A 15,167-nucleotide genomic window follows, 5' to 3' on the forward strand; every position below is an offset into this window, starting at 1 on the left:
GTCCAATTCATCGTGAGTGTCTACTTGCCAAATTGGTTCAACACCAAGGTCAAGTCATCGTTCTCCGAAGGTCCGAGGCATGTTCTCTTCCAGCTTGAGCTCCTGAGGAGTCAGCCAAGGAAGGTTGTTCAGACTGTGGAGCAGACTGTGAGGAGATCTTCCTGGTATGCTCATCCCGAGGCAGTTCTGCAGACAATGTTCAGCAGTAAGGATGAGGAGGAGAGAAGAGTGGCAGTCAAAAAGATCTTGGATATGAGACTTATGAGAGGATCTGGGCATGACGAATCAGTTGGTGACGATTCCTTCAGGGTCAAGAAGACTCCTGAAGTCAATCTAGGTGCCAAGACCCTCACTGATCTCATAGATCTGGATAACATCCAGGCTGGCAGTGAGCCCCCTCTTACCTGCAGCCTCACCACTGTTCAAGTCAGAGCTTTCCTGGACAACCCCATGCATGTCCCTGCCTGGCCCTCGCACACCCAGAGTATAGAGCGTTGTGTACAGCAAGTGAGCGGGCCAGGAGTCACGTGTACAGCCAGGAGAGGAGGGAAGGCTACATCCGAGCTCAGGTGGTCAGCAGGGAGGTGATGAGTAGAAACAGAAGCAAGAAAGACATGTTCTCTATGGTGTGCAGCAACACCGGGTCGTAGTAGTAAAACCGGTTTTTGTATTTGATGATTTTGTTTTCTAAAGGAATATTAAATTTAATAAATGTGTCAAGATCATTCGTTTCACTATTCTGGATCATTTTCATCCTAATAAATTAACCTGATACATTTACTTTACTTTAAATAAGCTATTTAGTGGTGTTGGTAAAAGGGTGGGAATACTGAATTTTCATAAGATTTCAAGTTAAAATTTACCTTGCAAAAAATGAAAACTTTTCAAATCTGAAGATATCACATGATTCTGCACATAGAACTACATCATTAATACCATGGGCCGATTTTTCAAACTAAAAAAAAAAAAAATTCGCCTCCGTATGACACACCCTAATGGTGTATGACTATACTAAATCATGACAAAGTCTTGGTATCCATCAGGCTATTATGGTCGCAGCAATACATCACATCTTATTGCTGGGACATGATGTTGATGATAAAAAAGATCTCAATACAGGGGACGCATTATACTTGCCTCATCTTTCTGCAGGAGAGCGGTCAAGTGGTGCTGACGTTGGACCACCTTCAGGGAGCCTTCTACCTGTCGCTGCTTGGATGTTGCCTCGCCTTCGGTGCCTTTCTTATTGAGATCCTCATCCACAATTACTAAATCCAGATTTTTTTGGGGGGTATCATGTATCGACATGGACTTATATAATATATTGTAGATCAGTTATTATTAAAGAAAGTGGAGAATAATTGCACATGACATTAGTATGAAAACATTTATTTAAAATGTAACACAGCTTAAAGTAAATTGATGTTTGGTGTGTAAATGATGTCTTGCCGTCTTACTTTTTATCCAGTTAGAATATCAGAGTTTACCGTTCAACAAAGCCTCACACAATACTGCCAATACAAACATCAAGATAATAGCTGTGGAGAGAAATGAATTTAATTCAGCTATGAAACATTAAACAATAATTATTATAGAAGTTGGATGCATATGCCAAAAATTAACAAAGTGCCAGAGCCCACACACAACGCTTCCGTGACGCCTGCTGGACCACCACTCCACGACCCCCTGACGGAGACACCATGATCCTCCCCATACTGGCCAGATATTATGTAAATAATATTGATGATGTGTTAAAGGAATATCCTTCCTTCCTTAGGCTTTAGTAAGCCCCTTTATAATATTTATGCTGTATATACTTGTGACACTTGCCAGATGCTTCTGGTGTTATTGTACAGGGGTACCTAGTGACAGCACTAGGATCCCGCTTCCTCCATCAAAGAATAAACTATTGTAATTTAAAAATTAAATTGAAGTGCCAGAGAACAAACGGCGACATCCTAAATTAAGTGAAAGTTTGTGGAGATTATATAACCTGAGAAAAGTAGATGATGACTATGATGACTTAACACAGGTGATGACTTAAGCAGATGGTGACTAATCTAACCAGAATCAAGGTCACTTCTCTTCAAAATATAATTTATTTCGGAATGATCATCGGCGATTCATAATTTTTTTAACCTCTCCTTATGGCGAATATTTATTTAACTAATTATTCTAACCTTTATTCTATTCCTTCCTATAGTATATTATATACTGTAAGTATCACGACCACGACCATGATTATAACAACCACGACCATGATCATAACCACGACCATGATTATAACAACCACGACTATGATTATAACAACCACGACCATGATCATAACAAACACGACCATGATTATAACAACCACGACCATGATTATAACAACCACGACCATGATTATAACAACCACGACCATGACCATGATTATAACCAACCACGACCATGATTATAACAACCACGACAATGATTATAACAAACACGACCATGATTATAACAACCACGCCTATAATTATAACTAGCACGACCATGATTATAACAACCACGACCATGATTATAACACACGACCAACCGACCATGATTATAACAACCACGACCCATAACAACCACGACTATGATTATATGATTATAACAACCACGACCATGATAATTATAACAAACACCACCATGATTATAACCACGACTATGATTATAACAACCACGACCATGATTATAACAACCACGACCATGATTATAACAACCACGACCATGATTATAACAACCACGACAATGATTATAACCAACAACCATGATTATAACAAACACGACAATGATTATAACAACCACGACTATAATTATAACAGCCACTACCATGATCATAACAACCACGACCATGATTATAACAACCATGATTATAACAATCACGACCATGAATATAACAACCACGACAATGATTATAACAACCACGACCATGATTATAACAAACCATGATTATAACAACCACGACCATGATTATAACAACCACGACCATGATTATAACAACCACGACCATGATTATAACAACCACGACCATGATTATAACAACCACGACCATGATTATAACAATCACGACCATGAATATAACAACCACGACTATGATTATAACAAACACGACCATGATTATAACAACCACGACCACCTATCTAATATACTATAGGAATAGCCGTGTGTCTGTCTGTTTAGGGCAGCCGAAACGGCACAATCGTTTTTCATCAAGCTTGGTGAAAAAAATCGCAAAAAAAATCGTAGAGTGGAACAAACCTGATCCCATGTCGATGGTTTCTTTAGGAAGGCATTAATTAACCATTTTATTTATGCTAGAAAACGATGTCGCTGTACTCTGTCCGCCGGACGGCGGTTGGGCAATAGCCAAGCACGAGCGTTCAAACTTTCACGCCTTGGTAAACTGTACCACCGGACTCGCCACCGGGCACGAAGGGCCCACGATCACTTGTCGCAGGTATATATCTTGTGTTAGTCACGCCGCACCTCGATTATGCGGTTCAGTTCTGGTGCCCTTTTTATAGAATGGATATCAATTCACTGAAGTCCGTGCAGCGAAGAATGACGAAAATGATTCCGGGACTTAGAAACCTTCCATATCAAGATAGGTTAAAGAAAGTAAACTTGCATTCCCTGGAAAGACGAAGAGTGCGAGGAGATATGATAGAAGTATTTAAGTGGGTGAAAGGAATCAATTTAGGCGATATAGATAAAGTTCTTATAATATCCGAGCAGGATAGGACTCGTAGCAACGGATTTAAGTTGGATAAGTTTAGGTTTAGGAGGGAGATAGGAAGGAACTGGTTCACAAATAGGGTGGTGGACGAGTGGAACAAGCTTAGCAACTTTGTAGTAAGTGGTGGAACGCTGGAGAGTTTTAAAAGGAGGCTAGATGGATTCATGGATGATAGAGAGTGGTAGTAACTCTCGACTGGAGCTGCCATGCACAGGCCAACTGGCCATTGCAGACTCCTTTTTTTCTTATGTTGTATGTGTTTATGTAAACATACGTTGGATGGATATATGAGCAATAGAGGCTGGGTGTAAATGGGACTGCCCAGTATGGGCCAATAGGCTCGCTGCAGTTTCCTCCATTCTTATGTTCTTCTGTTCTTATTTGAGTAATGGCATATACAAACTGGACAATTTTGTGATTAACAAATTTTGTAACCAGGTGAGGGGTCGCGTCACTCTTCCTTATGACCTGAATATGGTGGACACCCTCTGTCCCTCTGGACATCGCACTCGCACTCTCGATGGGACAATCGATACACAATCACAGAGAAAAAATCGAAACAATGGAGCACCTTAGCTTTCGTCTTTATTCAAGACCACTTCAGAGGCAACTGAATTCTAAGGACCGAGAGAGGCTTTGTAAACATCAGGTCAGGTCATAAACATGACATCCACTAATCCGCACACCAACACCGACAGTGATCAGTAGTGTAATTTACAGACCATAGACGTTTATTTTCCGATTTGAACATTCTCAGAGTAAGGAGTACAAGACTTATAACCAATAAAAAATAGATTAAACAAAATAAAATAGGGTACTGTTAAGACCTGATTTTTGGTTTGTGAATGTGCTTACATGTATATTCGCCAACAAAATTCTTGCGATACGTCTGGCAGAATCTGATAAAACACAGACAACTGAAGCATATATAAATGTAAAAAATCATGCGTTTATGTAAGACTTTGATGTGCCTTGCTTTTTAGATCACGGAATAGGAGACTGAAACATTATGACACGATATGATTATCTAAATGAGTACAGTAGTTCTATCACACGTGTCGAGAGTATTTTGTAGGCGACTGTACAAGGAGAAACCTGATGTGAGTTTCTGAAGTGCAGGAGGAAACAACTTGGAATTAGGATTTTTTTTTGGTTTTAAGAAAAACTCCTAAGGAAATATATAATGGATAAATAGGCTAGTTGATATTCCAGTTTTTACAGTGTATAAACTAAGACTGTGGCCACATATTATATGCAACACTTGACATTTAGCGGGTGTGTGAGCGACCAAATAAAAGGATCGAAAAAGAGGAATTCTCATCATTGCTCTCGTCCACCGCGCACCACCACCAAGTGACCTATACTGTCTACCCTGACTAGCTGTACTGTAAATCACCTAAGATTGTCCTCACAGTAGGCTATATTGTTTGCTTGACCATGGTCTAAAAGCGTCATGCTTATAGTTACTTCTATATATTATTAATTAAATACATTACCACTTTGTGACAAATGTAATCTAATACACGAATGGCCAAGGACATCGTTTCTATGTGCAAAATTAAGCAAAAATATGACTCGTTACCTACATCATTAGTTTGTAATAACACTATCCATATATTGTTTTCAGGATTTCGATAAGGAACAAAGTTTTTTTCTAAACAGAGTAAATTTATGAAGTATCGACGCCCTAACAAGCCCACTGATTTGAGTGAACGGGCCAAGCTAGTGTGTATGTGGGTGGACGGAATGTCTTGTCGAAACATTGCAAGAGAGACTGGTAAAAGCCTGTCAACAGTATGTAGGTGGATAACACGGTGGAAACGAGAGGGCAACGTCAACACAAAACCTCGTATTGGCAGACCATTTAAAACTAGGATTTTGCACAGTGTGACCGTTCCTTCAGCGTTCCAACCTCCGTTGACTTGGAAGTGTGGCATTTACCCTATGCTCTGTGAGTGTCAGTTACAGCCTTTTAAATATCAATAGCCATCTTCCTATAGAAAGTATATTTATTTAACGGCAGAGATAACCTTCTGTTGCCTATGCAAATACTCGTATCAACAAACTCAGAAATTTTCCTTCATTGGATTTTGGTTTCTATCTTAACACTCCAGGAGAAACAAGTTTTCTGAAACATGAAGATTTTTGCCCGTCGTAAAGAACATTGCGTTTCGCGTAAAAGGCCAAGGATTTGCAAGATCTTTAAACACATTTATACAGCAGATATGACGAGACCTTCACATATGCTCGGACTTATTGCGCTGTTGATGGTGAGGAAGTGTGTTGGTAGCCCTGTGGACCACATAGGCGTGGTGGGTGACGACTCTGGAAACGATAATGGCGTGATGATGGACCACCATATCAATCAAATGGTTGTAGTAAAAGGTGACTTCGTATACCAGGTGGGCGAGGTGGTGAGCCAGGTGGTAGAGCAGGAACTGGCTGGGTGCCACTTGGTGCTGGTCGACACAACAATACAAAGCCCAGTGTTCTCCATGATGATCAGGTGAGTCAAAAGTCTAGAGCTGTGTTTGAGTGACTGAGGATCAATATTGTACCTTCAGTGTATGATGTATCAGCGAGTTCATTTCCTTCTCTTAAATACTTATTTTTTTCTAGCACAAAAACTGACTTGCGTAAGTTTTCTCTTTAGTTGTATTTCTTCTCTCGAAAGTATCTAACAGGCGATATACGAAGATCATTAGAGCTCCTCTAGGAGACTTACGATCATTTTTTTATCAGACAGTTTGGAAGAACTCGAGAGAGTGTGACGGTGGTGGAGGCGTGGCGGCTTTTCTTACTGACACAAGTAGTCAGTAACGAGTCAGTAAATGACTGGCATAACGGAGATCGAAGATTCAAGGACCAGCTAGCCAGGGACCAGCTTCTGCACGGGTTGTGGGGGGACGCTACACTCACCTGCCGCGCCCTCATCATACACTTCGACAACAACAACAAAGACCTTTTTTTCATGTAAATATTGATGGTTAAATGATGTCAGTCTTCATCTCACATGACATTAATTTTCCTTACATTGTCACAACAGTTGGGCCCACCTTGTAATTTTAAATGTATTGAAACTAAATTAAATAATGAAGAAAGTAGTTGATTAAAACTAGCTTGTGTGTGTGTTTGTGTGTTTTATAATAATAGTAATAATAATTAACAGTTTATTGAAAGAGCATAGCAACCGGAAGGCTGAAAATATACAGTTACATAATTGGGGAATGGGTCTTTTGATTGACAAATAATATACAAGTAAACATAAGTGATACAAATATGATATATAATAACAAGGTGGGGAGAAGCTCAAACTACAGGGCATTTCAACATAGTGACAATGCAAAAAGGTAAGATTGACTGGCAGTGAACACACTGGTTGATTATAAGTTATTGATAATTTTTACAATGGTTAGGACTGGGTTATTCTTATAGCGATCAGTACATGCTCGTATGGGCTGGATGAGGTTGTGGTGTCGAACAGCAATACTTGGACGAGGGATCTCGGCTGGTAGTAGAAGCCGGTGTCGAGTATGGTGCAGGTGTGTGTGTGTGTGATTCATGTCCAGTAAATGAAATTTACACATTTTGACGCAGGTTTCTGGAGTGGTGTGAAGTGTGGCGACGACCAGAGATTCCTGTGGTGGTGGTGGGTGAGAGGGAGGGAGTGGAGACCGTCCTCCTTCACCACAGTCTTCGCAACACTATTCACACCCTTTACCTCGCCCTCCATGACCTCCCCCTCCACAGAGGCCAGAGACTATCGCTCAACACGAGATCTAGGGAGAATGACATCATCAGAGGTAATATCATCAAGCAAGACTCCCAACAAATTAAAGTGCATATGTTTAATAGATTTATTACCAATTATAAAATTAGGAATGCAAGAAAGGCAAAATTTCATTATTTTTTCATTGTAAAGAAAACTCTGATGCGATTAGCAGGCAGTCAAGAGACTGTGGCTCGAAACTTGAGACGAAACCAGCAGTGAACTGTCCTGTCGGTTTCGCAGCTTTTTATTTATTTATTTATTTATCTATTTATCTATCGCAGATTTTACTTACAGTCACTTACGTCGGCTTCATAACAACAGACAAGAAAATAGATTGCCACTTTTTCATATTCATGTAAATATTTCTAAGTTGTACATACAATGAAATGCTTAGAGCAAGTATGAGGTAAATGTAATCTGTGAAGTTAAGCTGTATGTAATTGTTTTTAAATAAAGAAAAGCAATAGTAAATCTTGAATATGTATTTTCCATCAGATAATATTTCAGCCATTATTACATATTTAGAATCTTTCAGAAGTTATATTTCTATTTTATTCTTTGTCTTGTGTGTACAGGAGGTGACGATGAACAGGTGTGGGTGTACAGGCGGTGTTTGTACTGTGAGAAGGGTGAGGCTCAGGTCCAACTCCTCCACCGGGGTAACCTGACCTATGGCCTCCAGCACAGTGTAAACCTCTTCCCAGGTGCGTCGACCACACAATTTTCCTTTTACTTATTTACTTTTATTTCAAGAAGATTTTATAATCATGCTACTGTTGAGAACAATAACAATATAAAGTTCTCATGCCTATTTAGGTAAATGTGAAGGGGATGTAATTCTTGACGTCAGAAGATTTTGAAAGTTAAGTTAAGTTATATTATCATAATCCCATGTGTAAATTACCTTGTTGATAAAATAATGGTACGTAATATACTGTACATAAACAAGTGATTTTGCGCATATTCCTTCACGTAATTGATTTCCAGAGCGACTGAACAACTTCTTCCGACACACATTCCAACTGGTGGTGAATCAATACCTACCATTCATAGACATAGAGTTGGACAAAGAGCCGGGCACCCCGGTGGCTCCCCGAGACTCCCTCAACACCCGAATGCTCCATATCATCGCCAGTAGTCTTAACTTTACGTAAGTTGGTTTTCTCGCACACTTCTATTAGCAAAAAATAAATAATAAATAAAAGTAAAGGTAATTGATAATAAGGGTTACGTTAATAGTTTTCTGTCGCTAGAGATGACTCTTATGAATAATTATCCTAAATGGGCCAAGCCTATAGTTGTAAATAAATTTGAATAACCTGAATAATATATATATATATATATATATATATATATATATATTGTATTGCATAACCCATCAAGGTACGTCCTGCGTCAGCCCTTAGATGAAAAGTGGGGGACTCCATTAGACGACGGCAACTGGACGGGGATCGTTGGCGTCCTACAACACCAAAAAGCGGACTTCTGCCTCGACCTGACGCTCACAGAGACAAGAAACCGAGTTGTAGACCACTCCAGGGTCTACAATTATGACCCTTTTGTTATTCTATCAGGCAAAGTCTCATCTTTCCCGCGCCACCTGGCACTCACCAGACCCTTTGAAGGTAATGCCATGGCTGATATAAGGAGTCGTGTGATATCTTCTGGTGTTGTGTATTCTTCGGGTATAAATATAATTTGATGTAAAGATTGTTTGAACAACATATTGTGTTTTGATCTAGAAAACAACATATCTTAAGGTTTTTTTAAATAATTCTCCCGCCCAAACTGGTTCCTTGCGAGGAACTTGAGGAGCCAGTTGTTTTATTGTGGAACTGCGGCACCGGAAAAAATTAATGCATAAAATGATCATAAAGAGAGTGTGAAATCTTATCGCCAACATTTCTTCTCTCACATAAGACTTTGATTATGGTTATGTCAAGAAATAACACTTAGTACAAGATTTATATCTGGGAATAAAGTTAGCATATCTGGAGGGAGTTAATGCAATTAACAGACAGATGACATATCTTATAAAAATGATCCATCCAAACGAGCAAAACTTAGACATTTTTATGTAATGACTTTAAAGGTACGAGATTCAGACTCGTGATAACAAAGCTGTAGAAACGGACGCATTATTCTGTCCACGGATGCTTCGGATTCACGAGTCTGAATCTTGAAGCTCATAGAGCAGCAGGAGAGGCAATAGGACTTTTGTTTCTGACTGTACATAAGCAAACATTAATCTCACACTCAATAGTCACTGAATAGAATTTCCATATTCCACAGGGGAGGTCTGGATGGCGATCATAGTGTGTACATCATTTATGGGTGTCATCCTGTGGCTGCTGCAGAAGGCGTGGTCGTGGGCGTCAGGTGAGCTTGGTGTCAGCCTGGTGCCCACAGTCTTCCATACCTGGGGGATTATGCTGTTAGAGCCTATCCCTACACTGCCTACTAACAGCACTGGCCGGGTAGGAACTATGTTGTATTCTAATGACCATATAATAAGATTTACGGCCAATTGCTTAATAAAAAAAAGGATAGACGCAAGAGATGTTTAGTCCATAAAATGAATGAATCTGAGGAGAAAATGTATATGGTGAGTCTATAAAAGATAACGATACTTATATCCTATTTGGTTAGTTTTGATATCCTAAATCATTAGATTCAAATAAGTAAAGTTAATTGTTAGTATACCGCAGAAAATATGATATCAAGAAGTTATGATACAATCTTAATCGAAATTTATTGGGCGTAAAAGCTACAGTATAGGTATTTCCTTTAAGACAACTCTCTTCCTTAATACTTAGCAATAATATCACCATGTGGTTCTGAAAAGCAACTCTTCTTTTTTTGGCAAATACAGGATTGCACATCAGCTTGTAGTGTGATATGAAACAAAGCGTAAACTGTAAAAGAAAACATTGAATATGACTAACGCCGTAAGATCACCCCTGCCTTCTGCATCAGAGAGTTCTATCTGTCCTGATTTCTTATTGTCGACTGACTTAGAGGAATTCATAATTTGTTTCGCGTTTAAAGACCTTAGCTGTTGAAGCGCCTTATGTAGATAACATGATTTGTGTGTACTGTATGTGTGAGTTCTCGTCCTTCTTCACCTAAGAACCTTTAAAGGCCAATTCTAGGCCCATGTTTTCGTCTTATTATTAGTGTTTTCCACAAAATTTATAGAAATTGAGTTTCTTTTGGAGTTATAGATTTGGAGTGATGTAAACCGAGAACATCGCTAATACATACAATAAATGTATAGACAATAATTATATTACTTTATACGACACTAGCTGGGGGTATCCGGTGTAGTGCAGCGAATAACCCCAGACCTCTGACTCAAGACAACTCAGTCTTTATAAAAAACAAGGTTTAATATATATTCCGAGAGGAGGAAAGCTTACTAATACGAGTATGATGTGGCAACACACACGTTCAACAACAGTATTTAACTCTATTGTTGTTTTATCTTAATAATAAAGAATGATAAACCATTTAAGAATTAACTTTAAATCAAGATGGGTATAGATACTATTTGTTCTTATAAATTCACTTAATTATTAAAGTGGCTTTTTTCAAAGAAAAACAAGCCTACGTGTTATCATTCTCCCCATGACTTTACATAGACAAATTGTGAGCACTATAGGTCGAAAAAAACAAGGTTTTTAGAGTCGCCACTCCTTTTTGTATTAGGTGTGACATACTCAAATCTCCAGGAGACCGGGAACGCCTTCAACGTCCATATCTCTTTCAAGACCCTGAACACCCTGAGCAGGTCGGCCCTGCTCAGGTGCTGCAGCATGTCTTATATAATCCCATTCGATCCAGGACTGATACCTTTACAGAATTTCAAAGCACGACCGAGTTCGTCTTCAGAAAACTCGCGATTATAGTCCTGCTTCCTCCCCCCGTCAAAGGACAGGGGCATTTTGTCACTTCTCTCCTTTTCAGAAAGGAACCGAGAAGCAGAGTTATAGTAGCTGCTAACTCTCGCGAACTGGCGGGCTAAGCAGGTAGCAATGTACAGAGGATTACTCAACACCATATCGTCATGGTCTTCCCCATTTCTTCCATAAGGGGAGGGAGGGTTGTGGGCCCCTCGGGGGGATGGTCCTGAGGTGGTGAGACACCATCCCTTAATTAAGTAAAAAAAAAATCTTGAGGACAAACCGGAATTCTTGTTTATGATCAGGATCACCGAAAAGGCCGGCTATCGGTCCCTTTCTGGGGGTGTAAACTCACAATGAACTTTGCCCTGTGTTTACGACTTGTTAACACGGTCCTTCGTTGTGCTCTGTCAGGGATTACCATCACCATTTAATATAGCTCCGGCACTTATCTGATACGTCCATTTATGACACTACCCGCAGGGTTTGCCTTGTAATAATTGATCAAGTGGGTCACTAGGCTCTAGAGAAAGAAGCTGTTGCTTGTCCGCTGACAAGCACATGCCGTCGTGTGCACACAGGGTGGTGTAAGGCGTATGGTCTGGCAAGATTATATTTGTGTTAAGGTGCAGGCATTGCTTGCTTCCTCTAGCTTCCAGCTACCGCTGCTGGCTAATCCTCGTGGTTAATAAGGAAGCAGCCTTGTATAAGTATTCCCCTGACAGTACACTGCCTCCTCACCATCAAGACTCCTGGTGTGCCTCCTCGTGGCACCACACGATAATTGGGCGCCTCATGGCCCCAGGCTAGACCAGCAGGGGATCTTGAAGCAGCAGTGGGCACCATAGGGACTGAGCATAGGCTCACCGGCAAATGGACAGACCCTGGCACCTACCATCCACTGACCTGCCGTCTTGTGGATTGACCCTTGGTAGGCATAAAGCTACGGGAGTAAACCCCGGGCGATAAATCTGCAGTGGAACCTCCCATCAGGCTGACAGTAAGACCCCAATGGAGGAATAAGTGGAAGAGGTAACCAATATGGGAACCCAACAAGCACCCCGGCGGGTAAAGGCAATGCAAGATGAACAGGCTATTAAGGCCAACAAATTGGGCTATCGGCAGTCCCAGTGTTGAGGCTAGCTGCACCACTGGATTAGGAAAAGGGAGAGCCAGGATGTGTGGTTACAGCCTTTGCTCCTACCTCACCACATAAATCAACTCATGTCCAGCCATCATCCAGCTTATCAAGCTTATCATCATAATCAATATCCATAAACCTCTAAAAGTCCTATGGCGACAGACGAGTAGCGACTGAGACAGGCAGAGATGACTGCCGGGAGTCTCTTAATCACAACTCTGCATTTGAGAGGCATAGATAAGATGGTCGTTTATGCACTAGTATCTAGGTAGCAGTGCAATCTGATCCTGTCTGTGTGACTGAGCAGCCCTTACCAGGAGCCACTCTGATCATCCGACATGGCAAAGGGGAGAGAAAAGGTGCCGTAAATATAGCCTGACTAAAAAAAAAAAAAACACTGACTGGGCAATCGCACCCAGTAAGGTCATCCTAATGTGGTCGAAAACATAATCACAGATCAAAGCAAAAACAAACTATGCAACCACTTATTGTCGCTGCTTGGAATGTCAGGAACCTTCTGGATACTGGCACAAATGAGCGTCCTGAAATACGAACCGCCCTTGTAGCAAAAGATTTGTCAAGGTATAACATCGACATAGCAGTCATAAGTGAGTCCCAGATCCCAGACGAAGGTCGACTCACAAAACGGGTTCCGGCTATACCTTTTTTCTGGAAGAGTAAGCCTGCTGAGCAAGAGAAACTGTATTGATGGAGTTGGCATTGCCATTCGCCAAATATGTCCTACACAGGCTAACTGAAATATCTGTTTGGATCAACGAGCGCCTTATGCCACTCCGAGTCCACTGATTTACTCTCGCCATACCTTCTTCATTACTGCATATGCCTCAACATCTGATGCAGAGGATGACCTCAAGGAGTCCTTTTACTCCGACAGTAACAGAATGCTAACCTCTATCCCCAGAGAGGATAAGGTTGTACTCCTAAGTGACTTCAATGCCAGAGTTGGCAGGGATGCTGACTTGTGGCAGAGAGCCAGAGGGAGAAACGGAGTGGGTAAGTGTATTCCCAACGGCCTACTCTTTCTCAGCAAATGTGCTGAGAAGTGCAAGTGTTATTGGCAACTCCCACGATCCAAACATTGGGATTTCATTGACTACATCATTGTCAGAGAAAGAGATCGACGAGATGTGGCTCAGACCACTGTGGCAATCATCGTCTCGTCAAAGCCAAACTCTCCCTTCACGTCGCCGCCTCTCCCACACTAGATGAAGCTTCCACACGTGCAACATCTGTGGATGGTTCTGCCGGTCTCGTATCGGCCTCTCAAATCACCTCAGAGCTCACCAGCAAAGGTGAAATCCTTAAGAACTCATATCATTGTACCATAGCTGGACGATCGTCATACTCGATTCCAAGTGGCAGTAAAGTAGTAGTAGTAGTAGTAGTAGTAGTAGTATGTGTTGATAATTTACATTTATTACACTAGGTTAATCCATGTATTCTATTAATTTATCTTCATTTACTATATCCATTTTGTAACTATTATGAAACATAATTACCTTCATAAGTCCATTTATATAAATATTGTTTCACATTATGGGTATATTATTTCACATATGGACAGATCGTCCTGAACTTGATCTATTCAAAATAACGTATTTGTTTTTCCATTTTCTAATGTTACTATTGGATATTATGGGTAACTTCAATAGTTTGTTATGTAATTCAACTTCAAAACGATGTGCACTTTGAACATCGAACAAATTCAGTTTCGGTATCAAATTAATTAAAATTATATATGTTACGTTACAGTAGTCCGAGTTTTTTTTAAATTAACACTACTATATCAATATGATATCAACACTACATCAACTAAAATATCATCTACACCTTCTTCACAGTATTAACAACACTATCAATTTTAGGAAGACGGTCAGCGCTGGTAGGGTGGCCCAACCACCTCCTCCCCACTACACAATCACCCAACTTATATATGTTTTAAGGAGGTTTCGCATTTAGGAAACTTCTAGGGTGCATGTGCATCTCCATGCCACGTTTCAGCTCTCCATTGTCTGAACCTTTGCTAGAGGAGCAAACAAACACTGTCCTATAGATAGATAGATAGATAGATAGATAGATAGATAGATAGATAGATAGATAGATTTTATATTAATGAATCAATATAGTACAACGCTTCAATGGTTATCTTTCACAGAGTAGTAAACTCACTTATCATGAGCTGCTAATTGCCAAGACATTTTGAAACTTAACTAGAACGTCCTCTTAACCAGGCATCACAACAGATGGACGTACTGTATCTGGTATGTCCTTTAAGAGGGTGAAATTTCTCTGTCACTAGTCTTATTCTAAGACTCTCTGATATCCCTCAAGGCCTTGTCCGATTTTTTCCTCTATTGTGTTTTCAATATTTATCTGTTTTCTTACCCTTTACTCTGAGTGGTCAACCTGTTCTCTTTACATGGTGGGCGGTGGGCTGCCAACTGAGTGATGGAAGCGTTCATTCACACACCCCTTCCCTCACACATACACCCCGCCCTCACTACTACTACACACACACACTCTTTCCCTTTCTCACACACACAGGTACTGGTGGGGTGGTGGCTCCTGACGTGTGCAATCATCGCCACA

At 40.5% G+C, this 15,167-nt stretch overlaps 1 protein-coding gene across 1 annotated transcript; it reads left to right on the forward strand.

The window, feature by feature from the left end:
- Window positions 1-5,078: 5,078 nt before the first annotated feature.
- On the forward strand, window positions 5,079-7,733 carry LOC121873906. The gene is made up of 4 exons (XM_042377785.1): window positions 5,079-6,248; window positions 6,485-6,715; window positions 7,340-7,545; window positions 7,684-7,733. The coding sequence occupies exons 1-4, from the start codon at window positions 5,878-5,880 to the stop codon at window positions 7,731-7,733; spliced, it is 858 nt and encodes a 285-aa protein (XP_042233719.1). The 5' UTR covers window positions 5,079-5,877.
- The last annotated feature ends 7,434 nt before the right edge of the window (window positions 7,734-15,167 follow it).

Source organism: Homarus americanus, unplaced genomic scaffold (genome assembly GCF_018991925.1).
Source record: "Homarus americanus isolate GMGI-L3 unplaced genomic scaffold, GMGI_Hamer_2.0 scaffold25827, whole genome shotgun sequence".
NCBI lineage: Eukaryota > Metazoa > Arthropoda > Malacostraca > Decapoda > Nephropidae > Homarus > Homarus americanus.

Excerpts from the sequence above, each read along its gene's own strand:
- LOC121873906 (XM_042377785.1), top strand. The coding sequence starts at position 5,878 with ATGAAGATTTTTGCCCGTCGTAAAGAACATTGCGTTTCGCGTAAAAGG. Across the intron at positions 6,249-6,484 it reads GTGTTCTCCATGATGATCAG|ACAGTTTGGAAGAACTCGAG; the intron begins GTGAGTCAAAAG and ends TTTTTTTATCAG. Across the intron at positions 7,546-7,683 it reads GGAGAATGACATCATCAGAG|CAGGCAGTCAAGAGACTGTG; the intron begins GTAATATCATCA and ends TGATGCGATTAG.